General features: G+C 50.2%; 1 protein-coding gene across 1 annotated transcript in view; it reads left to right on the forward strand.

The window, feature by feature from the left end:
* The window catches only part of LOC129561894 (epididymis-specific alpha-mannosidase), a 45189-nt gene extending 20750 nt beyond the window's left edge, over positions 1–24439 (forward strand). Inside the window, 13 exon segments of the mRNA XM_055434746.2 lie at positions 2334–2532; positions 4717–4904; positions 8936–9074; positions 9529–9662; positions 12166–12440; positions 13743–13934; positions 14432–14681; positions 15895–16005; positions 16082–16274; positions 18822–18959; positions 21034–21146; positions 22974–23098; positions 24346–24439. Of these exon segments, the coding sequence (XP_055290721.2) occupies positions 2334–2532; positions 4717–4904; positions 8936–9074; positions 9529–9662; positions 12166–12440; positions 13743–13934; positions 14432–14681; positions 15895–16005; positions 16082–16274; positions 18822–18959; positions 21034–21146; positions 22974–23098; positions 24346–24439 (2151 nt within the window).
* Positions 24440–25303: the final 864 nt, after the last annotated feature.

Here is a 25303-nt window from a genome sequence, read left to right on the forward strand (position 1 = left end):
TATGTTCAATCCTTTAATCCATTTTGCATTAGTTCTTGTGCATGGTGTTAGACAGTGGTTCAGTTTCATTCTTTCACATGGCATCCAGTTTTCCCAACATCATTTATTGTAGAGATTCTCCTTTCCTTATTTTATATTCTTGGCTCTTTTGCCATAAAGTAGTTGATCATAGATGCCTGGGTTTATTCTCTTCCAATGATCTACGTGTCTCTTTTCATTCCAGTACCAGACTATTTTGATTACTGTAGCTTTGGAGTACAGTTTGAAAATAGGGCAGGCGATTTCTCCAGTTCCATCCTTCTTTCTCAAACTCCCCTTTGCTGTTCAGGGTCTTATGTGGCTCCACACAAATATTAGGACAGGTTGTTCTGTGTCTGCGCTGAACATCATCGGCATTTTCATAGGGAGTGCATTGAAACTGTGGACTACTTTGTGCAATATAGATATTTTAACAATATAAGTTCTTTCAATTGTGAACAGAAAATATCATTCCATTTATTTGAGTCTCCTTAAATTTCAATCGTCAATGTCTTATAGTTTTCAGTGTACAGATATTTCACCTACTTGTTCAAATTTATTCCTAGGTATTTTCATCAGTTTGATGAAAACTGGAATTGTTTTCTTGTTTCTTTCTGAGAGTCTGTTATTAGCGCATAGAAACACTGATAGGCAAGTGATTTTTGTATATTGATTTTGTATCTTGCATCTTTACTGGATTCATTACTTGTAACAGATTTTGTCTTTAGGTTTTTATACATATAATATCATTACATCTGCCAAAAGTTTCACTTCCTCTGTTCCAATTTGGATGCCTTTTTTCCCCTTGCCTAATTGCCATGGCAAGGATTTCCAATAATACGTTAGATAAAAGTGACAAGAGTGAACATCTGTGACTTTTTCCTGATCTTAGAAGAAAGGCTTAAAAAATATATTGATATTAATTGGAGGATAATTACTTTAGAATATTGTGATGGTATCTGCCACACACCAACATGAATCAGCCATAGACGTACATGTGTCCCCTCCCTCCTGAATCCCCCTCCTTCTTCCCCCCAGCCCGTCCCTCAGGTTGTCACAGAGCACCAACTTTGAGTTCCCTGTGTCATACCTCAAACTCCCACTGGCTATCACAGAAGCAAAACTTATAGCTTTTTATCAATGTGCAGGATGTTAGCTGTGAGCTTGTCACATACGTCTTTTTTAAGTTGAGGCATGTTCCTTCCTTACCCACTTTGCTGAGTTTTATCATAATAGGATGTTGAATTTCATCAAATGCTTTTTATGCATCTCTTGAGTTGAATGTGCAATTTTTATCTTTCATTTTCTCAGTGTGATGTATAACATTGATTTGTGGATGTTGAACTATACTTGGATCCCTGGAATAAACCCCATGGTGTAGTATTTTTTGCATGTATTGCTAACTTCGGTTTGCTAACGCTTTTTTTTTTTTTTTTGAGGATATTTTCACCTGTGTTCATCGAAAATATCAGCCTGTACACTTCTTTTCTGCAGGATTCTTTTTTTGTTTGTTTGTTTGCTGTCAGGGTAATGTTGGCCTTACAGAATTAGCTTGGAAACAATCCCTCCTCCTTAATTTTTTGAAAGAGTTTGAGCAGCACTGGTATTATTTTCTCTTAAATTTTTGGTAGAAATCACCAACGAAACTGACTGTTTCTGAACTTGTTTGTTGGGACATTTTTTGACTTTGACTCAGTTTTGTAGCTGGTAACCAGTCTGTTCAGATTTCCTACTTATTCACAAGCCAGTCTTGGTAGATATATAGGAATTTACCAACTTTATTAAATTTTGACAACCTTTTGAAGATGAAATTAATGGCAATAAACATGAGCAACCTGTTACCATTGTTATTTATACTTAGTATGTTGTTATTATTAATGACATTAATAAGCAGTAATACTGATGGAGTCTAACAAATGTTCAGGGAGTGAAATCAATTAGAAAGAGGAAGACTGCCTGATCTCACTTATATGTGAATTCTTGAAAAAAAAAACAAACTTATAGAAAAAAGAAGTGATTCGTGGTTTCCAAAGGTGAGGTTAAGGTGAAGAAGAGTTGGGGAGAGGTGCTGGAAAAGTACAAATATCCAGCTATATGATAAACCAGTACCAGGGGTATAAGCTATAGCATGATAAAGAGAGTGGGAGACAGAAGGAAACTCTCAGGGCACTGAGCTCGCCAGCTGACTGGGAAGGTTATTGCCCACCATGGGAAGTAGGAGGGGGGTTTTGGGGGATTGAAGGGGAGTTTACCCTGTTTAGTTTGGGCTCTGCTCCCAGAAATGCAAGGCACTGCTTCTGTTCCCTGGCCTGCAGGGATGCGACAGGCAGTTCTTCAATGCCTCGGTGCAATTTGCCAACATGGACCATCTAATGCGCTACATCAACAAGCACATATCCCAGCTTGGTGTCCTGATGGTGTACGCCACGCTGTGCGAATACTTCGAAACTCTGTACTCTGAACACGAGCCAGTGCAGGTCCGAGACCACCGTGACTTCCTGCCATATTCTTCAGGTACGAGCCTCTGGGGGTTGAGGTGGTGATTCGGTGCCAGGGAGTTAAAATGCCTCCAAACGCAGTGTCTGCTCAGCCCTGAGCTTGGCGCCTACTAGGGGGACTGGAGGAGACATGGGTGCTGCTCGCACCTACCTGACCCACCAAGGTACACAGCCTCTCCCACCACATTGAACCTCTCAGCAGGGTCCACACTCAGCAGGTTCCTGTCTCTACGCCCCTCACTACAGTGCTCCCTGTGGGAGTGCTCTCCTCCCATCCTCTCTTCCTGGAAAGTCCTCATTGCCTCGTAGTGGCACCTCCTCCAGGAAGCCTTTCCTGACTTTAAGGCTGGATCCCTGGGCCCCTCCTTGCCCCCAGGGCCCCAGTTTTCACTGATTACCACAGAGTCCTTATTGGGGAACTTTGTCTACCTCAAGCCTGTGTCCTGGAGGCTGGGATGGTTTTGGTCTAAGGGGTGAAAGGTCTTGGGGTGAGCCTTCTGCCTGGGTACATGCATACCTTGGGATCTGTCCTCTGTCAGGAAGATAAGGATGTTAGTGGTGTTTAGTGCACCAAAGGTAAAAATGAAATGAGAAGGAGAGCCCTTAGTCTAGTGCCTGACCCAGAGAGAGGGCACAGCACATGTTGCCGTTAATAGTTTATGATAGCATCGCAGTCACGTGGGGTCAGGTCCCACCTGGGACATGATCTGGGCAGTCCCTCCTAAGGAATCTGAGTTCAAGACCTGCAGTGACCTAAAGGCAGCCCAGAATCATCACCACTCTCAGGCCCAACCCCACTGTCCCCTATGCTGAGCTCCTTGCAGACTCGGCTCCCTTGTCTGCAAGCCAGGAAGGACTTTTCCACACACAGCATCCCATTGACAGCTGGGGAGACAGAACCAGCCTCCACACCCCAGCCCAGGGCCTGATCAGAACATCAGTAGGGAATGCTTTTGGCCAAATGGTCGAATCCTCCGCAACCTTGATTGCATTAAACCCCGGAGTCCTTAAAGAAGCCTCGTCTTCCTGCTCCATCTTTGCACAGATCGAGAAGCCAAGAGGCTGAGGAAGGTAGGATCAAGGTTGGAAAGGAACCAGGTCCCCATGAGCCAGGACATCACAGGGACACCCCAGGGACATGAAATCAGGCCCTTCCTCCAGCCAGCTTTGCCCAGCCCCAAGTTCATGCTGGGATCACTCATCTGGAGAGGTCCTTGTGGAAGGGAGAGAAGAGATGTGAGGCTATCCACACAGGACAGGTTAGGTAAGCTCACAGGGGCATCCTCTAGCTGAACATTCACCGTGGGGCCAGGGTCCCTGGAGCTAGGTCTGTCCGGGCCTGTCCCCTGCCTGCCCTCACCATTCGGCAGGCACAGTGCCTCAGGAGAGCTGGCCCTGCACGGTGACTCGGACTCTCAGCTGGGTTTAGGCCACAGCTCCTCGCCTCACGGCTGAGTTGCTTCCGGTAAGTAACGTCATCTCTCTAAGCCCCCACTTCTTATCAGTGAAGTGGGTTCCAGGAGGACTGGAGGGACACCCACACGGCAGTTCAACTGTAAATACTTCTCATTTCCTTCCCTTGCAAAGAGACACAGGATGGGTCCCCACCGAGAGGGATTGGTTCCAGTCTGGGCACTGCCCTGATTCCCCTAGACCTGGGTTGATCATGCCTCTTGGGCCTTGGCCTCTCATCTGAGTGGTGAGAAGGGGGAGCTGTTAGCTCTCAGGATACCTCCTGGGAACCTACCATTAGGGGACGACTGGCTTCTCCTCCCCTAATGGGAAGTGGGAGGGGCTACATGGATGTGGGCGGGGCTCCAGTCCAGGGGGAAGTGGATACCTCTATGTAGGCCTGGCTACACTTGAGGTGGGAAGGGATACAAAGATGTATGTGGGGTCATGTTGAAGCCGGTGGGGGGGTAGGTGGGGCGAAGAGGATAGAAGTCTGTGTGGAAGTGGCTGCATCCAGGTGGAAAGGACGCAGAGAAGTCCTGTGGGTGTGTGGAGTGGGAGTGGCTACATTGTTGATTCCTGGAGGAGGCGCCGTTTAATCAGAGACTGGACATCAGAGAGGAGGCTTGGGTCCTGATCGGAGAACAGTGGGATCTTGACAGCCTTAACACCATCTTCCTCTGTCTTCCAGGATTGAGGCTTAGGGGGCTCCAGGACATCCCAGCCACTACTGGCCTTATTCTCCTAGGTGTGTTTCAGTCCTGGACTGGATTCTACGCCTCCCGAAGTGGGCTCAAGGGGCTGACGCGGCGAGCCAGCGCTCTACTCTACGCTGGGGAGTCCATGTTCACACGCTTCATGTTGGCTCCACACCGGTTCCTGGACCAGGCCTGGGCCCTACAGCAGCTCCAGCAGCTCCGCTGGGCGGTCTCTGAGGTAACGCCACACCTCTCAGTGGCAGGAACAGGATCGGACCCTCCTGGGTGTGTGCTTCCCCCTCCCTAGGCCACCAGATCCTCCCTGTCCCCGGTCACTACAGGCCCACTTGACAGGTGAGAACACTGAGGTCCCCTTGGGTCCCAGGACCTGTGCATGATGAAGCTGCATCAAAGCTAGGTCCCCAGACTTCCACCTGGTGGCTTCAGTGAGCTTTAGAACCAGATTCACCAAGAGGGTAAAGGGCAAAGTGGAGCAGCATTGGTCCCCAACCGTCCTGTGCAGGTTCAAATCTCAGTTGAGCCTCAGGCAAGTGACTTTCCCTCTCTGAGCCTGATTCTCTCCCTGGATAATCAGAAGCCCATGTCCACCTAGACAGGTGGCAGGCAGTTGAATATGATAACACTTATAAGCTGCTGATCTCGGTGGCTGCCACAAAAGAAGATGTCCACAAACTTCCATCTCCTCTTGTCCCCCACTATACTGATGAGAACCAAGAAGTGCTAAAACTTGTCTCCAGTCAGAAATGTGCCACACTGGCCATGACATTCAAAAAGAGAACTGTTGGCAGGACTATTCATTGTGTATGTGGGAGTGGGGTGGGTGGTGAAATGGATTGACTTTCCCGTCCATCAGAGTGGGGACAAATGTGGCTTCACCCCATGGAGATGGAGTCTCAACTCTTTTCTGTGAGGAAGAGGTAATATGGCCCCTGTAGGATGCAGACAAGTGTCAAGGTCATGTGTGGAGCATGTCTGGAGCAGATTAGCAGTACTTACGGGATGACTAGGCAATGAAGGTGAAGCTGGGGAGTTCAGTTCAGTCATGCAGTCATGTCTGACTCTTTGTGACCCCATGGACTGCAGTATGCCGGCCTCTCTGTCCATCACCAACTCCCAGAGCCTACTCAAACTCATGTCCATCAAGTCAGTGATTCCATCTAACCATCTCATCCTCTGTCGTCCCCTTCTCCTCCTGCCTTCAATCTTTCCCAGCATCACGGTCTCTTCTAATGAATCAGTTATTTGCATCAGGTGGCCAAAGTATTGGAGCTTCAGCATCAGTCCTTCCAATGAATATTCAGGACTGATTTCCTTTAGGATGGACTAGTTGGAACTCCTTGCCATCCAAAGGACTCTCAAGAGTCTTCTCCAACACCACAGTTCAAAAGCATCAATTCTTTGGCGCTCAGCTTTATTAATGGTCCAACTCTCACATCTATACATGACTACTGGGAAAACCATAGTTTGACTAGACAGACCTTTGTTGGCAAAGTAATGTCTCTGCTTTTTAATATGCTGTTTAGGCTGGTCATAGCTTTTCTTCCAACATCATTTAATTTCATGGCTGGAGTCACCATCTGCAGTAATTTTGGAGCCCAGAAAAATAAAGTCTGTCACTATTTCCACTGTTTCCCCGTCTATTTGCCATGAAGTGATGGGACCAGATGCCATGATCTTTGTTTTCTGAATGTTGAGCTTTAAGCCAACTTTTTCACTCTCCTTTTTCACTTTCATCAGGAGACTCTTTAGTTCTTCACTTTCTGCCATAAGGGTGGTGTCATCTGCATATCTGAGGTTATTGATATTTCTCCGCAATCTTTATTCCAGCTTGGGCTTCATCCAATCCAGCATTTGTTGTGATGTACTCTGCATATAAGTTAAATAAGCAGGGTGGCTATATATAGCTTTCACATACTCCGTTCCCGATTTGGAACCAGTCTGTTGTTCCATGTTCAGTTCTAACTGTTGCTTCTCGGCTTGCATACAGATGTCTTGGGAGGCAGGTAAAGTGGTCTGGTATTCCCATCTCTTTAAAAATTTTTCCGCAGTTTGTTGTGATCCACACAATCAAAGGCTTTGGCATAGTCAATAAAGCAGAAATAGATGTTTTTCTGGAACTCTCTTACTTTTTTCTATGATCCAACAGATGTTGGCAATTTGATCTCTTGTTCCTCTGCCTTTTCTAAATCCAGCTTGAACATCTGGAAGTTCATGGTTCACATACTATTAAAGCCTGACTTGGAGAATTTTGAGCATTACTTTAGTGTGTGAGATGAGTGTAATTATACAGCAGTTTGAGCATTCTTTGGCATTGCCTTTCTTTGGGAGTGGAATGAAAACTGACCTTTTCCAGTCCTGCGGCTACTGCTGAGTTTTCCAAATTTTCTGGCATATTGAGTGCAGCACTTTCAAAACATCATCTTTTAGGATTTGAACGAGCTCAACTGGAAGGAATTCCATCACCTCCACTAGCTTTGTTCATAGTGATGCTTCCTAAGGCCCACTTAACTTCACATTCCAGGATGTCTTGCTCTAGGTGAGTGATCACACCATTGTGATCATCTGGGCTGTGAAGATCTTTTTTGTACAGTTCTTCTGTGTATTCTTGCCAACTCTTCTTAATATCTTCTGCTTCTGTTAGGTCCATACCATTTCTGTCCTTTATTGTGCCCAAATTTGCATGAAATGCTCCCTTGGTGTCTCTAATTTTCTTGAGAACCCAATGAACAGTATGAAATGACAAAAAGACAGTACACTGAAAGATGAACTCCCCAGGTCAGTAGGTGCCCAATATGCTACTGGAGATCAGTGGAGAAAAAACTCCAGAAGGAACGAGGAGACAGAGCCAAAGCAAAAACAACACCCACTTGTGGATATGACTGGTGATGGAAGTAAAGCCCAATGCTGTAAAGAGCAATACTGCATAGGAACCTGGAATATTAGGTCCATGAATCAAGGCAAATTCTCCTGTTTGACAGGAGATGGCAAGAGTGAACATTGACATTTTAGAAATCAGAGAACTAAAATGGACTGGAATGGGTGAATTTAACTTAGTTGACCATTATATCTACTACCGTGGGCAAGAATTCTTTAGAAGAAATGGAGTAGCCATCATAGTCAACAAAAGAGTCTGAAATGCAGAAATACAATCTCAGAAATGACAGAATGATCTCTGTTCATTTCCAAGGCAAACCATTCAATATCACAGTAATCCAAGTCTATGCCCTGACCAGTAATGCTGAAGAAGCGGAAGTTGAACAGTTCTATGAAGACCTACAAGACCTTCTAGAACTAATACCCCCCAAAATGTCCTTTTCATTATTGGGGACTGGAATGCAAAAGTAGGAAGTCAAGAAACACCTGGAGTAACAGGCAAATTTGGCCTTGGAATACAGAATGAAGCAGGGCAAAGGCTAATAGAGTTTTGCTAAGAGAACGCATTTGTCATAGCAAACACCCTCTTCCAACAACACAAGACTCTACACATGGACATCACCAGATGGTCAATACCGAAATCAGATTGATTATATTCTTTGCAGCCAAAGATGAAGAAGCTCTATACAATCAGCAAAAACAAGACTGGGAACTGACTGTGGCTCAGATCAAGAACTCCTTATTGCCAAATTCAGAATTATAATTGAAGAAAGTGGGGAAAACCGCTAGACCATTCAGGTATGACCTAAATCAAATCCCTTATGATTATACAGTGGAAGTGACAAATAGATTCAAGGGATTAGATCTGATAGAGTGTCTGAAGATCTTTGGACGGAAGTTCATGACATTGTATGGGAGGCAGGGACCAAGACCATCCCCAAGAAGTAGAAATGCAAAGAGGCAAAATGGCTGTTTGAGGAGGCCTTACAAAAACCTGTGAAAAGAAGAGAAGCAAAAGGCAAAGGAGAAAAGAAAAGATATACCCATTTGAATGCAGAGTTCCAAAGAATAGCAGGGAGAGAGAAGAAAGCCTTCCTCAGTGATCAAGCTGGGGAGGGTCCCTCTGAAAGTCTGTTTTCTGTCCCAGGTCAGGGAGTCAGGTATAGGTTTTCACAAGGTCTCCAATGTTGGGAAAGTCCTTCAGCCCCTCTGCCCTCAGTTTCCTCTTCTGTAAAGTGGGAGGAACCCCCACCTTCTCCACTAGCACCTGCTAAGAGGGAAAGAGAGCCCGTGCCCAGTGGGTCCCAGGAGAGCAGATGCTGAGCAGGAGCAGGTCCTGACCCCACTCTTGTCCTGCTCGGGGCGGGGACACAGGTCCAGCACCACGAAGCCATCACCGGGACTCACACGCCCAAGGTGAGTGACATGTTTGTGGGGCACCTGAACACCGGGATGCATGGGGTGCAGAAGCTGATGTCCTCCATCATCCAGGACAGGTTCCCAGCCCACACAGGTAAGCAAGGCCCTTGCTGGGAGCCCCTGCAGTCTGGCAGAGTCTAGGCCCCTTTCTGAGAAGAGAGCTTCTGGGACCAGGGAGGCGGCCTGACCACCTGAGCTTCAGACTCGGAGTCCCTATCTAGGTGAGTCACCAGGCCTTGTGCAGGTGATTCTACCTCTCTGGGCCTCACTGTACTCACCAGGAAATTGGGCTGACAGAGAGAGAAGGGTGAGGAGTACATGCACCCTCAGCCCCTGGAGAGACACCCCCACCCCACATTTGGGAACCGGGACAGCGCCATGAACAGAGTGTGAAGGGGGCTGCATGTCTGAGTCCCCATGTCTGTCTGTCCCTCTCCCTGGAGTCTGCAGGGTTGGTCTCACCTGCCTCAGTTTCCCTTGTTCCAAGGGGCACCCGGGTGTGTGGAGTGTGTCACATGGCAGCAAGTAAACCTCTTGTGTGTGTGCAGGCCTTGAGCCTGGGGGATACTTTGCTGTGATCTACAACCCCCTGGCCTGGACAGTCACCACCATCGTCACTCTGACTGTGGACTTCCCCAAGGTCAGCGTCACAGATGAGTCAGGCCACCCCGTGCCTGCACAGGTATGGGCAGGAATCCTACCTCGGTTGCACTTGCGATTGCTGCCTCTGTTCTAGGCTGGGACCCCCGAAAAGTGAGGGCCATTTTAGTGAGCAGTGACAACCCCACTGTCACTATGAGGACATTGTCCTCGGGGTCAGTGGGATCCACCCAGGGCACTGATCCTAGGCTTTGGGCATCTGATTTGGCCTGAAATCCCTTCTATCATCCCCAACCTGGGAGGTCTCCTGGTGTGGGCTGCATGGGTGGTATCCCCCCATGTAGGACTATATATAATATTACAAGGGCTTCCCTCATGGCTAACATGGTAAAGAATGTGCTTTCTGTGCTGGAGACCCAGGTTTGATCCCTGGGTCAGGAAGATCCCCTGGAGAAGGAAATGGCAACCCACTACAGCATTCTTGCCTGGAGAATCCCATGGACAGAAGAAACTGGTGACAGACATAACTGAGCAACTAACACTTTCACTTTCATAGTATTGTCAAAATTCCCACTTTAATAGGAAAATCCATGCAGAGTCTTACAAGTGGGTCTTTATGGAAGTGCTTTGTTAGGGGCTGGGGGCAAATTCCTGTCTTGGCAACACCCTCAACCAGTATGCATGAGTGGTCCCGCCCCATCTCCTTCCAAGACCTGGAACTGGATGTGGTCCCAGATACCACCCTACTTGTTACCCAGCCAACTCTTCCTTGGGGAGGTGGAGGAGGTTCTGCCATCAGCAACCTTTCAGCAAACACTCCTGAATGCCCACTCTGGGCCCCTGGACACTGGAGACCCCATGGATTCAGGAAACAGACACAGAATTGGACAGTTAAGGCATGGAGTGAGCACCTAGCAGTCCAGGCAGCAGTCCTTAGCTGAGACCGAGAGGAAGGTTTCCTCTGACATTGATGGGTGTTGGTTTGAGCAGACTCAACACATAACATCCCTCTCCCCAACCAAAGGCGATACCCACTAAGAGTAAACGCATTTAAAGATGATTGAACACCTACTGTGTGTCAGGCCTTAATCTAGGTGTTGGAGAAATTTTAATTACCAAGCCAACAAAAGTCCATGCCTCCCTGGGGGCTCATATTCTAGCAGGCGGATCCAGACAAGAACAATATAAGAAGGTAGAGAATGTGACCCTTGATAACTGTAGTGGAGGAAAAGCTTCAGGACAGGTTTGGGGGGTATGGGTGGGGCAAGATGCTTTCTTTTGTTCACAGAAAGGCCAAGTTGGAGGGTCTATTACTGACCAGGGTGAATGTGTTAGTTGCTCAGTTGTGTCTGACTCTTTGCGAGTCCATGGACTTAAGCCTGCCAGGATCCGCTAGCCATGGGGTTCTCCAGGCAAGAATACTGGAGTGGGTTGTCATTTCATTCTCCAGGGGAAACTTCCTGACCCAGGAATTGAACCCAGGTCTCCAACATTGCAGACAGATTCTTTACCATCTGAACCACCAGAGAAGCCCCACTGACCAAGGTACTTGACATTTTTAATTAATAGAAGTTGATCAGAGGCCAGACCAAGAAATTCAGGCAAGGCTTTATTGGGGCCCCTGTGGCAGCATGGGGGCGGGGCGAAAGCAAACAACAGTTTCCCTGCTTGCTTGTTCTCCAAGAGGGGAGCTGGTTCTTTAGGTGCGGTGAGGGTAGGGGTGTGCCCAGCAGTTGGGTTGGAGGGGTGGCTGAGGTGTTCCCCACCACTTAGGTGGTGGTGTGTCCAGGGCCCATGCTTTTGCTCTGACCCCTGCTTTCCCTCCAAACTCTTTTAAAAAAAAAAGTGGCAGTAAAGTTTTTTAGTCTTCTTTTCTCTTTTGTGCAGAACTAGCCCCACACTGTGCATACATGTGGTTATTTTCAGTCCTAAACAATTTCTTTGCACTTTGTTGCTGGAGGAGAGGTGTGTCCAAGCATTGCAGCAGTGCAGCAAGGACCTGCAACCAGGTCCCAGTCCATCTTATAAGGAGCCACATAAATTTGCTAATAGCCCCCACCCTACCACAAAACCCCCACCAGAAGCCCAGAGATGGCACCTGTTCCCTAAAGAGTCAGGGGGCTCCCTGCATGGACCCAGAGTCCTCATCCCCGTTCCTAAATCAGATAACTTGGAGATAGGGAAAATCCTGGAGGGACTACCTGAAAACCTCCCCACTCCGGGAAATTGGAGGATAAAGAGACAAGAGAGCTCCCTCCAAAGAGGAGGCCCTCCGGGTCGAGGGAACAGCGTGAGCAAAGGCTCAGAGGCAGGAAATAGCAGGGAGAGTTGGGAAGGAGGGACGTTGGTTTTTCAGCCCCAAAGGAGAAAGGAAGGAGGAGGGAGAAGGGGCTGGGCTAGGATCCTGTTGAGCAGAGAGGATGCAGGAGGAGAGCCCAGCTCAGCCCAATGATGGATGACCCTGCTGTCCCCATGGGGAGCGAGCACTCCATCCAGGAAGTATGTAAGCCCTGGGTTGCTAAGGAGACTGAGATGTCCTCCCCCCATGACATCCATCATGTGATCCTGTCCCTCTGGTCTTGAAGGTCCAGAACGCAAAGGAGACACCATCCGTCTATGACCTGCTTGTGCTGACCACGATCCCAGGACTCAGCTACCGGTATTACATCATCAAGTCCAGCAGGAGGGCCAAGGGGGACACTCAGGAGACTGAGGCCACAGTGGCCAACACCAAGCAGTTTGGCCGCAGACCCAGGAGACATGACTCCAGCGTGGGCAGGCACCTGGCTCACGTGGAGAATGGCTGCTACACCGTGTTCCTGGACAAGGACAGCAACCTGATGCACAGTGTCTGGGAGAGGTGAGGTGCAGCCATTGCTGCCTCTGAGGCCAGGAGGGTCCTGGGACCTGAGCAGGTAATGCCCCTCCTGCCTCTTCATTTCCTCACTGGCATGGCAAGGAGGTGGTGGTCGTGAAGTCCCTTGCTGTGCAGCCAGCTTCGTTTCTAGGTTGTGTGAGTCTAGGCTAGGCCACAGAAGCAACCAGAACCCACAGGATCCAGCATGAGAGCTCAGCAGAGGGTGTGGGGCAGCAGAATTGGGGTACAACCCCAGCACATGTGAGTTTCCCTGGTCAGGCAGGGAAAGGTGAAGCCTGCAGGCCGGCTTTGGGCTCCGTCATCACTCAGGCCCCACACCCCTTCTGGGACGCCCCTGAAGGGCCGGCTCCAGCTCCCCATCCCTTTCTGCCCACCCATGGGTGCCCCACACCCAAGCCACATCCCTGCCCAGCCCTTCCCTGGAGTGTCCTGCTGTCCATCTGCCTGGCCTCTGTGTGTCTTCAGGCGCTTTGGGCTCAGGTGAGGGAAGGTGTGCTTCTTACCGGGCTCCCTCACCTCCCAGTAGGGGTACAGCCAGCACTGGCCACACAGTCAGAGAGGGAAGCCTGTTGGACTAGGGAGAGGGCGGCTCAGAGGAGGCTTGGCGGGGACAAGCCACCCAGAGCCAGGCCTGAGGCCTTGAAGTCTGGAGGGGATCCGTGGGTCAGACGAGCAGACAGTGGTTCCTTAGAAGGACCTGTCTGTGCAAAGACCTGAGGGGGGCAGCCACCATGTGCACAGACCACCCTAGGACCAGTTTGCTGGAGGAGGGCCTTTGTTCTTTCATATATGACAAACGTGTTGATATATTTCACATACCATACAAGTCACCACATTACACCGTACACGTCTGTGCTGTTTCCTGTATTCACAGAGGTGTGCAGGAAGCTCCTTCAGATATTTCCATCGCCTCCAAAAAGAATCCTCATATTCCCCATTTTCATCTCCCCCAGGGCCCTGGCTACTGGAATCTCCTTTCTGTCTCTCTGGATTTGCCTCTGTGGGCATTTCCTGCAATGGAATCACACCGTCTGGGATCCTCTGGTTTCTTTCACATAGGATCACGTTTCCAAGATTCATCCACATGGCAGCATGGACGAGAACCTCATTCCTCTTGAGGGCTCGGTAATATTCTGTTGACAGATACGCCACCCAGATTCTACAGAGGTCACTTCCGTTCACTCCTGGTTCCAGGCTGGTGTCTGTATAGAGGCTTGTGAGCCTGGTTCCCATCAGAGGGAAATTAATAAGAGGATAACGCTTTTTTCTTTCCCACCACTGTAGGCAGAATAACCAAACCATACAAGTGACCCAGCAGTTCATGGAGTACGAGGTGAATGGTGATGAGGATCAGGGACCCATTTCCGATAACTATGTGTTTACGTCCAATGAAACTGCGAAGCCAGCATGGGAGACTGTGGGAATGGAGATCGTCAAGGGGCATCTCGTGACCGAGATCCGGCAATACTTCTACAGGTGAGGTCAGCCCCTCTGGTTGCGCCCAGCACAGGTGGGTGCTCGTGGGCAGGTGAATGGGGAAATGTCTCTGCTCCAGACACCCAGCTCCTGTACCTGTGCTCACACACGGTCCTTCCTCCCTGAAAGCTCGGTGCAGACCTGAGTTGGTCCAGCCTCTGCAGTCCTGGCTGTGCTTGCCTGTGCTGTGTCACCTTGGTGGTGTCTGAGTCCAGAGGTGGGACAGTAGCCCGAGGTGGCAATGACGTCACGCACCAAAGCAGTTCCTGTGTTTTCACTAACAGAAGAGAAATAAGACACCCAGGTCTGGCCAGACGCTCCGTGCCTTCAGGGAAGGGGGCTCTTCTTATTTTATTGCCCAAGAAGCCCCTCTGCCCACATGGCCCTGCAGGAAGGAGGGAGGGGGCAAACAGGAGGAGATGAAGGTAGGGAAGGAGGAGGGTCAGGCGTCCGGAAGTCTCCCCCAGCTTGATGTATCTCTTCCGCTCCTCCTCCAGGGCGGTGAATGACAGTGACCCCACGTACACCATCTACTCCCGGCTGGCCCGCGGGCCCCCGGGCGCTGACGGGGAGCTGCTGTGTCATCGCATAGAGCAGGAGTATAGGGTGGGCCCCTTGGAGCTGAACCGCGAGGCCATCTTGAGGACCAGAACCAATCTCAACACCGGGCGGGTCCTCTACTCCGACAACAACGGCTACCAGATGCAGCGCAGAGCCTACAAGTACCATGAAAACAACATCGCCCGGGTACGCTCTGTGGCACCCCGTGGCACAGGGTCCACAGAGACAGCCCTGATGGCGCTTTGCCAGAAGACTGGAGGGACCCCCTTTAGCGCCAGCGGCAGAGGCCTCTAGAGCATCTGGCAGAACCCCTGTCGCCCATGTGTGCCGTTAGGGGCTGAGACCCAGGCTTGTTCAGACCTGGGGTCAGAGCGCTGGTGCCCCCACCTATGAGGAAAGGTCTGAGGTCACTGTGGGCACCACGTGTCCTCCTCTGTCAGATGACTGACCCGCTGGGATTGCTCTGAGGATGAAGCAGATGGTGCCTGTCCAGGCCTGAGTGGATATGACCCTCCTTTGCTGCTCTTAGTCGAGCCACTGCCTGGTTGCCTGCGAAATGTGAGCACAGGCTGATTTCTGAAATCAGTTCAGCTCTGAGATGCTTTGCCCCCAGCAGCGTGACCTGGGGCAAGTCCCTCGGCTTCCCTGGGCCTCGGTGCTCTCCTGGGAAAGGGGGTGACCTCCCCCCAGCACTGTGCAATCAGCTGGGATGACCCAGGAGCAGTGCCAGGCCGGGCACCTCCTGAGCCTCAATCCATGTTAGTCCCTTCTCCTTCCAGTGGGGAATGAGGCCCCTCCCTGCTCTGTCTTCCCCGAGTTTCTGGTCCTTCTCATCCCGGTTGGCTGGTTCTCACCGCCTGTGGCCTGGGCTCCAGAGAGTCCAAGGCCCTCAGCCCACAACATCTTGCTCCAACAGAGCAAAGGGTATGGACTGTGTGACCGCTTTCCAGCCCAGGCTTGAGCCCTTTACTATCAGCAACCATTAGCCTGTCTCAGACTGGACTGACACACAAGCCTTCATTCCCTTCCTGCCACAGCTTTTCAGGGGTGGTTTGGGAGCCCGTTTTACAGATGGGGAAACTGAGGTGATGGACGGGGGGCCTGGCGTGCGGTGGTTCATGGGGTCGCAAAGAGTCAGACACGACTGAGCGACTGAACTGAACTGAAACTGAGGCTTGGGCAGCCTGATCCCCCAGCTCGTAAGGTCAGCAAGCAGGGAGCTGGATTTGAATCCCAGGGCCTCCATCTCACAAGTCAGAGTCCCTCCCTGCGGCTACCAGTGCCGCCCTGAGCTGCCGCTGTGCCTGTGGGGGAGGCTGGTGGGGGCCAGAGGGAGATGCCTGACCAGGTGGCCCACTTGGCCCATGACCCACCAGTCTGGCAATATTTCTGTCCACAGAATTACTACCCCATGACTCAGTCGGCCTTCATCCACGATGGACAAAGCAGACTGGTGCTGCTGTCGGAGCAGGCGCACGGCGTCTCCAGCCAAGGGAGTGAGCAGATGGAGGTAGGAGGAGGCCCCTCTGGTCACCACGGGCCAGCCAGGGGCCAGGCGGGGCCTGTCAGATGACTCTCCCCTGCAGGTCATGCTCCATCGGCGGCTGCTGATCAAACAGCAGTGGGCCCTGTCTGTCAACGTCACGCTGAACGACACCTCGGGCGTCCACTCGGTGCTCTGGCTCCTGCTGGGACCCTTGAACCTCACCAGGGACCTCGGCCAGAGGAGCACGGTGGCGCTGCAGCACAGACCCGTAGTGCAGATTCGACAGCCGAGCGGTAAGAGGGCCTCCTTTCAGTGCATCCCTGCCCCGGGGTGAGTGATGGAAATGAGCTGGTGCCCCCAGGAGTCTGAGCTACTTTGGGGCAGGAAGGGACCTCAGGGATCTCAGGTTCAAGTCTTTCATTTTAAATATGAACAAACTGAGGTTCAAAGAGGTTCAATGGTTTAAGATCACAGCTAGTAAGTGTAGATTTGGGACTCACCCGTATCACCCTGTACGTCTTTTCCTGATTCTCCTCCAATTTCTCCCCTGATGTACCTTTCTCTTTCTTAATATGATGTATGTCACCAAGCTAATTCAAGTCTTCTTTATTTAAGAGAAGAGTTTTATCTAAATCCAGATATTCTGTCAACAGGTGAAGGTGATTCTAATTCCATGTTCTGACCTGCAAGGTATATGAGTTGTCGCCACTGAGACTTCTGTAGATAAACATCACTACAGTTGGATATCTTTATTGAAATAGGTGAACGTGAAATGCATTAAACAATGATTCCATTTAAAGATGCTGCTATGGAGAAGTCTTAAAAAATTAAAGACCTAAATCCAGTATAAGGGGTTGAGCATTCTCACTACAGGCATACCTCAATTTGTATGCTTCCCTTTACTGAGCTTTGAAAATATTGCTTTTTTTTTTTAACAAATTGAAGATTTATGACAACCATGCATGGAGCAAGTCTATCTGCACTGTTCTTCCAATAGTATTTGCTCAGTTCACATCCATGTGCCACATTTTCTAATTCTTACAATACCTCAAACGCTTTCATTATTATTATATTTATATGGGGACCTGGAATTAATAACCTTTGATACTGTTCTTGTGAAAAGATTACAACCCAAAGAAGGCTCAAAGGAGATATTATCTTTTTCAGTCAGTTCAGTTCAGTCACTCAGTCGTGTCTAACTCCTTACTATCTTGTGGACTGCAGCACGCCAAGCCTTCCTGACCATCACCAACTCCCGGAGCTTACTCAAAAGCATGTCCATAGAGTCGGTGATGCCATCCAACCATCTTATCCTCTGTTGTCCCCTTCTCCTCCTACCTTCAATCTTTCCCAGTATCAGGGTCTTTTCCGGTGAGCTGGTTCTTTGCATTAGGTGGCCACAGTATTGGAGCTTCAGCTTCAGCATCAGTCCATCTAATGAATATTCAGGACTGATCTCCTTTAGGATGGACTGGTTGGATCTCCTTGAAGTCCAAGGGACTCTCAAGAATCTTCTCCAACACCACAGTTCAAAAGCATCAATTCCTTGGTGCTCAGCTTTCTTTATAGTCCAACTCTCACATCCATACATGACCACTGGAAAAACCATAGCCTTGACTAGACAGACCTTTCTTGACAAAGTAATGTCTCTGCTTTTCAACATGATGTCTAGGCTGGTCATAACTTTCCTTCCAAGGAGTAAGCGTCTTTTAATTTCATGGCTGCAATCAGCATCCGCAGTGATTTTGGAGCCCTCCAAAATAAAGTCAGCCACTGTTTCCACTGTTTCCCCATCTATTTGCCATGAAGTGATGGGACCAGATGCCATGATCTTAGTTTTCTGAATGTTGAGCTTCAAGCCAGCTTTTTCACTCTCCTCTTTCACTTTCATCAAGAGGCTCTTTAGTTCTTCTTCACTTTCTGCCATAAAGGTGGTGTCATCTGCATATCTGAGGTTATTGATATTTCTCCCAGCAATCTTGATTCCAGCTTGTGCTTCCTCCAGTCCAGCGTTTCTCATGATGTACTCTGCATATAAGTTAAATAAGCAGGGTGAGAATACACAGCCTTGATGTACTTTTTTCCTGATTAGGAACCAATCTGTTGTTCCATGTCCAGTTCTAACTGTTGCTTCCTGACCTGCATACAGATTTCTCAAGAGGCAGGTCAGGTGGTCTGGTATTCCCATCTCTTTCAGAATTTTCCACAGTTTATTGTGATCCACACAGTCAGTCTTTGGCGTAGTCAATAAAGCAGAAATAAATATTTTTCTGGAACTCTCTTGCTTTTTCGATGATCCAGCGGATGTTGGCAATTTGATCTCTGGTTCCTCTGCCTTTTCTAAAACCAGCTTGAACATCAGAAATCTGAATGGTCCTGATCAAATCACATGACCCAACCCTGACCAATCACTGTGGCCTGAGGTGTTGTGAGGCACCAGCAACTCCAGTCGGAGCCCAGAGTTGAACAGAGCATTTCCTAGAAGGAGGAGAGCTGAGGTCCCTCTGAGCGGAGATAGAAATAGATGAAAAACAAGGGGAGCTGACACCCAGACCTTGAACAGCAAAGAGAGATCTCAGCTAACTTCCTGTGTGATCTTGAAGAAATGAAGTTCGCTCTCTGAGCCTTGTCTCTTCATTTGTAATTTGAAATGGCTGCACTAGAGATTCAAGGTGGTTTGAGGCATTTTCAACAATAGATGCTTCAGGCTGCCCGTGGTGTGGGCCACAGGTGGGAGGGGTGTGAGACGGAATGAAATGGGTGACTTGGTGTGGAGAACTCTGAATGCCAGGAGGGAGCGTTTGGCCCAGACCCTCTCCTTGCATCCATCTGCCTTGCAGAGACTGCCAGGATTCACCCACGCCCCCAGCAGCAAGAGGCTGTGACGCTGCCCCCGAGCGTCCACCTGCAGATCCTCAGCATCCCAGGCTGGAAGTACAACTCGAACCACATGAAGCACCTGCAGGATCTTTGGAAGGGTGAGGCGGGTGTTCAGGCGCCCAGACTCACTCCTGTCTTCACATGTCAGCCAGGTCCCTGAGCCCGTCACCAGCCAAAGGTGCTCTCCCCAGAGTCATCCAGGCTCTGTGCGGTCCCCCCGTTTCCTTATCTGCCAAATGAGGAGACGGAGGCCCGCTGAGAGGCAGGTCACTCAGCAAGCCAGGGACAGGTGGGGCCCAGGTGCCATCTAGACCGCAATGACCGTGTACAGAGGGGAGCTCCCAGCAGGGCTTCCGAGAGGACCTCCTGGTAGAGGAAACAACTGCCAGGAACAGCTCATCATATTGCCAAAACCCCTGGTACACCTTATGTGTCCCTTTACACTCTTGCCAACAAAGGTCCGTCTCGTCAAAGCTATGGGTTTTCCAGTCGTCATGTGTGGATGTGAGAGCTGGACTACAAAGAAAGCTGAGAGCTGAAGAACTGATGCTTTTGAACTGTAGTGTTGGAGAAGACTCTTGAGAGTCCCTTGGAGTGCAAGGAGTTCCAACCAGTCCATCCTAAAGGAAATCGGTCCTGAATATTCATTGGAAGGACTGATGTTGAAGCTGAAACTCCAATACTGTGGCCACCTGCTGCAAAGAACCGATTCATTTGGAAAGACCCCGATGCTGGGAAAGATTGAAGGTGGGAGGAGAAGGGGATGACGGAGGATGAGATGGTTGGATGGCATCACTGTCTCAATGGACATGAGTTTGAGTAAACTCTGGGAGTTGGCGACGGACAGGTAGACCTGGCGTGCTGCAGTTCATGGAGTCGCAAAAAGTCCAACACAACTGAGCGACTGAACTGCTATTTGTACTCTGAGCATCTCAAACGTGGGGCTGGCCATGCCTCAGCCACCCCCCTGTTCCCAGAGACCCTCCAAGGGCTGGCACACTCCAGTATAAGGTCTGCAGGATGAGAAACAGGAGGGAGAGGAAGAGGCAGAGGTCAAATCCCATCTCTGTGGCTAATAAAGTGGGCATTGGAGGCTGTGGCTCTATCCTGCAGACAGGTGACTTCCTAACACTGACCTCTAGGGCATTGCTCCATGTGTCATAGAAGAGGAGGGGGAACCTCCTGGCATGGTAGAGCCTTCCCTATAGACCTGTGGGTGTTGCCAAGCCCACTGAGAGCATGCCTCAAGGAGGCAGCTTGTACCTAAGAGGAGGAAAGGGGGCTGGACCAAGCAAATCCTTTCTTCTAAAGAGAAGTGAGTTGGGGCCAACTCTGGGGAGCATCAGTGGATGGTGTGAGGGTCCCCTGCCTCCCTAGACCATTAGCATCCCAAATCTCAGTCACCATCTTCGTCACAACCATATCTTCATTATCATCACCATCAATACCGTAGTCACCACACTACCACCATCGCCTCGTCCTTTTAGGGAGCCAGAAGACCTTGTCTGTTTCTAGAGCTGCCATCCGTAAGCACCTCAGCTAGGAAGGCAGAGAAGAGGTTTTGCAAGCCTCCTATGCTGCAGTAACAAGGAACCCAAATTTTCACGGTCCAAACACAACACAAGGTTATTTTGCCCTTACCCCATATACCTGGGGGTGGAGGAGGCAGTCAGCAGGGAAATCCTTCTCATGTGGTCACCAGGGACCCGGCAGATGGATGCAGTATTCCAACACATGCTTCCTCATCTCAGAGGCAGGAAAAAGCTTTGCTCATGGTTGGGTCAGCCTTGGGGTTAGGAGACCCTTCACAGGGGCCAAGGCAGAGAGTATGTTCCAGAGAATTGGAAGATTTCAGGACAGGACCGATGATGATCATAAAGTGAGTGAAGATGCAGACTTTCCGGACATTGGCATCTGTCCCTGTGTGGGTGGTGGGAAGCCTTAACATTGCCTGAGTCTGGATTGGAATTCTCCCTTCTCCTTCTTCCTTCCATACCAGCTGTGTGGCCTTGGGCAAGTGCCCACCCTTCTCTGAGCTCTGGCTTCTTTGGTGTCAAGTGGGCACCATGTTTGCTGCTTCTTAGGGAGGTTGAAGGTGTGAAAAGGAGGTGAGTGTGTAAAGCACCAGGCACGGCCAGGGGTCCTCACTGCCACCTTCCTTCTGTCCCCAAGGCAGTCACGGAGAAGCCAAGGCAGAGTTCCGCCGAGTCCTGCTGCGGCTCCACCACCTGTATTAGGTGGACGAGGACCCCGTCCGGTCTCAGCCTGCGACAGTGAATCTGCAGGTAACATGCCCCGCCCCGTGGCCTGCTCCCGGGTCACCGAGTCAGCACCTGCAAGCAGATGCACACGGGGGAGGCGAAGCCCGAGCGTGATGGTCCTGGCTCAGATGCCGCCTGGGCAAAGACATGCTTCAGGACCGTCACGTAAGGGAGTGAGGGTCGGTGTTGGGGTGCCAGGGGCCCCTCCCCTGCTTCCTTGCTCTTCCTGGTCTTCTGGATTTTTCAGCGACTCCAACATGTGTGTGCTTTGTTTGTTTTCTCCTTTATTCTCATGGTAAATCTTTATGAAAAGTGAAAGTGTTCATCGCTCAGTCGTGTCTGACTCTTTGCGACCCCGTGGACTGTAGCCCGCCAGGCTTCTCTGTCCATGGGATCCTCCAAGCAAAAATACTGGAGTGGGTTGCCATGCTCTCCTCCAGCGGATCTTCCCAACCCAGGGATCGAACCTGGGACTCCTGAATTGCAGGCAGATTCTTTACCATCTGAGCCACCAGAGGTCACTAATTTTTTTTATACAACACAGTAGCATTTGAATGATAAAAAAAAAAAAAAAGAAGGAAATTTTGAACAGACTTCCTGGTAGGTGATCAGAGTCACACAGTCCAAGGGGAAAGTCCAGGCATTTCTGCTGGGTGTCCAGGCCTCTGGGCTCTGAGCCTCAGTCTTCTCATCTGTAAATGGGGCGGTCAGAGTCCTTGTCCATAGGGATGCTGAGAGGTTTTGGGTGATGGTATACACACAGGTGCCTGGCCCCCTGGGGGCTGATGGATGTCTCTGTGCCCAGACTCCAACCTCTGTCCTCCTTCCCTTCCTGACCCCAACATCACCCTCTGATCCCAATGTTGCCCTCTAACCCCCACCACCAGGTAAGGCTGTTACTGCACAGCCCAGCCACGTCCTTTCCCCAGAAGATAAATGAAGACGCCTCGTTTCTTTCCAGCCTGCACTCTTTATGGAGCTCTGAGCTCTTGAGTCATCCCCTGCTCACAGGGAATTTTTGTAAATCTCTCTGCTGTTGCCTTGGTTTCATTGATACCCATGTTCTCAACGCAATCTGGGAGAATCCCAACAACCCAACTCAGAGCCAACACTATGGTGCCTTCCCTACGTCCCCCTTTCACAGCTCTTACCATGGAGGCAGGGGTGGGGGGTTGGTCTCTTTCCTTGCCCCACTTTCATCAGAGACAAAGCCAGCTTCATCTTCCCACCCGACCTTCATCAGCGTGCCGGCTTTGTTTCTTCCTACTTGTCACCTCTTGCTCATGAGCTGGTACCAGCCTCAGAAGCAGATGTAGAGGCAGGGAGGGGGGACGGAGGAGGGATGGTAGTGGCAGCAGAGCCTTGCCCTCCACGCTTTCTCCTGCCGTCAGCACAGGGACGCTCATGCAGAACAACCCCCAGACGTCTGGTGAGCAGACTGTCCTCTCCAGGGCAGGGCCAGAATGACCACCCTGCCTTCCCTCTTTGCACAGTCAGTGCATTTTGGGGAAAATGGGATGGATACCCAAGACTGACTGCATCCCAGGGGCATACAGGACATCTGAACATCTCTGGGAGGAGGGACTCAGTGATGAGAGCAGTTCTAAGTGCCTGCCAGCTCCTGGGCATGCTCATCCAGCTCAGCCCCCCTGGGCAGAATGTGCCTCCCTGGCCTCAGTTTCTTCATCTATATAATGGGGCTGCTGTTCTTTACATGGAGATTTACTCTGAGAACGACATGCAGGAAGATGTTATGCCCCGGGCCTGGGTGTTTCCATGCCTGCTGCTGTTTTGTCCTCTACTCAGATCTGGGACTGGGTGCTTACCCCTCCCTGTGCTCCTGTCTTGCAGTCCATGCTGCGGGGTCTGGGCTCCGTGGTGTCCGTGGAGGAGCGCTCGCTCACAGGGACCTGGGACGTGAGCACACTGCACCGCTGGCACTGGCCAACTCAGGAACCTGGCCACCTCAGAGGTTTGTGTACCCCGGTTCAGGCCGCCCCCCACCCCGGGATTCCCTGCCTGCCCTCACCTGGGCTCAGGAGCTGGACAGACCTGGCTCAGATCCCAACTCTGCCCCCTAAGACCTGTGTGACCTTGAACAAGCCGCTCTTCCCTGAGTCTAAGCCTTCTTGAATCTACCACAGTAGGTAAAGGAAAGGTTCAATTCAATCTCCACTTGCCAGGACTCCACACAGCATGTGTGTGCGTGTGTGTGTGTGCGTGTGTGTGTGCGTGTGCACACATACACGCATGCACACACGCCTACAGATACGTCCAAGCTTACAATCCTGCGCAGAATGCAAGTGTACCCTCAGCAAGTTCTGGTGTCTCCCGTGAGTGCATTACGTTGCACACCCCACAGTTAGCTCTCGGAAACCGCTTCAGCCTGATCCATGCCTCTCAGTCTTTACTTGTGCTGTTTCCTCTTGGAATGCCCTTGGACATCAGAGCAGCTCCTAATCAAGCTCCCCCAGGTTCAGGTTTGGGTCAGGTGCCTCCTTTGCTCTTTCCCCTCATTTTGATCTGGCTCTTTATCTCTTCTTTGTCTACTGCACATGACATAGTCTGGGTGCATAGGTAGATACATAGTCAATATTTGGTAAATGGATGAATGGAAGGATGGTCGATAGGAAAAAAGGTTGTAGGAAAGGAAGGTAGGTAGATGGATGCTGGATGGGTGGATTATCGGGTGATGGATGGATGATGGATGGACTGACAGATGACAGGAAGTAAGGAAGATGGATGAGCAATTTATGGATGGATAGAAGGAAGTGGAAGGAAGGAGAAAGGATGACAGGTGGATTGCTGAGTGTGTAGAAATTGGATGGATGGATAGAAGGAAGATGGAGAGCAGCACGGATGTGTGGATGGATATGTGATGGATGACTGGATGGATGGATGGAGGATGGATTGGTGGAGGATGGATGGATGGATGGATGGAGGATGGATGGATGGTTGGGTGGATGGACGATGGACGAATGGACGGAGGTTGGATAGGTGAATGGGAATGAATGTATGTATGATTAGACAAAGAGATGGGTGAATGGTTGGATCGAAGGATGGGTGGGTGAGTGGATAAATAGGTTTCATCCCAAGGGTGGAGCAGGAAAGCCAGGGTGTTTCAGGAACAGTGTTGTCGGCAGATGCTGGAAAGAGGCAACCTGGGAAAGCAGGTGGTTCCGAGGGGCAACGCTGGACAGATCATCTCTGTCCTTTTAGACAGCTCCAGCCATCCTTCACTGCACCCAGGGGGTTTCACCGTCACCATCCATCCAAAGGAAATCCAGACGTTCTTCATTTACTTTAAAGAGAGATGAGCCCTTGGCAGATTCTGTGGCCCCAGGAAGAATAGCCAAGTGGAAGGCCGAGCAGGAACAGCTGCCGATCTGGTAGGCGAAGGCAGGAAATGGATGGATGCGGGGAGTTTTTTGTTTCTGAAATAAAAATAATTACATTAAGAATCTGTTTCTTCCCCTGCACACTAGAGCCAGCATCCTATCTCCCCTTCCCTCCTCTCATGAATGATACATACACGCTCACACTTCCTCCTCCATTCCAAGAAGCAAGACAGGAAGTTCCTCTAAAAACAGCAGGAATGCCCACAGTGGCACCAGAATTCATCTGCCTGCAGGCCCTGTCAGTTTCCATCAGGACCACCAATGCTAAACGTGGCCCTCCTGTGTGCTTCTCCCCTCACGGGATAGACTCAGGCTGGTGACACACCTGTACCATGTCTTTACTCGTAGTACATGTGAGGGAGCTTCAGTACCGAGCTCTGTGTATGCAGCCAAGCTGGGCGTCTAACCCCAGACTCCTCACCTGCATCAGGGACACACCTCCCAAGCAAGAAGGCCTCCCAGCTCAGGCCAGCAAGAGATGAAAGAAAACCACACACCACATAAAACAGGGGACATTTAATATAAAAAGTATAAATGACAAGAAAGCTGTAATGTCCACTCTCAGGACTGTGGCCAAAGGATTAAAAACACACGTTGACCAGAAACTGTCTCGTGGAAATTAAAGGAAGCATTGTTCACAGTCGCCAAAAGCTGGATACAGCTCAAGTGTCCGTCCGTAATACTTGGATACACCAAACCTGCCACATGTACACGGTAGAATATTCCTCAATTATAAAAAGGAGCAAAGAATCTTGCAATCATTACATGTAGTGAAGTACGCAG

This window comes from Moschus berezovskii, chromosome 5 (genome assembly GCF_049115385.1).
Source record: "Moschus berezovskii isolate FMDL1 chromosome 5, NW_MosBer_1.0, whole genome shotgun sequence".
Taxonomy (NCBI): domain Eukaryota; kingdom Metazoa; phylum Chordata; class Mammalia; order Artiodactyla; family Moschidae; genus Moschus; species Moschus berezovskii.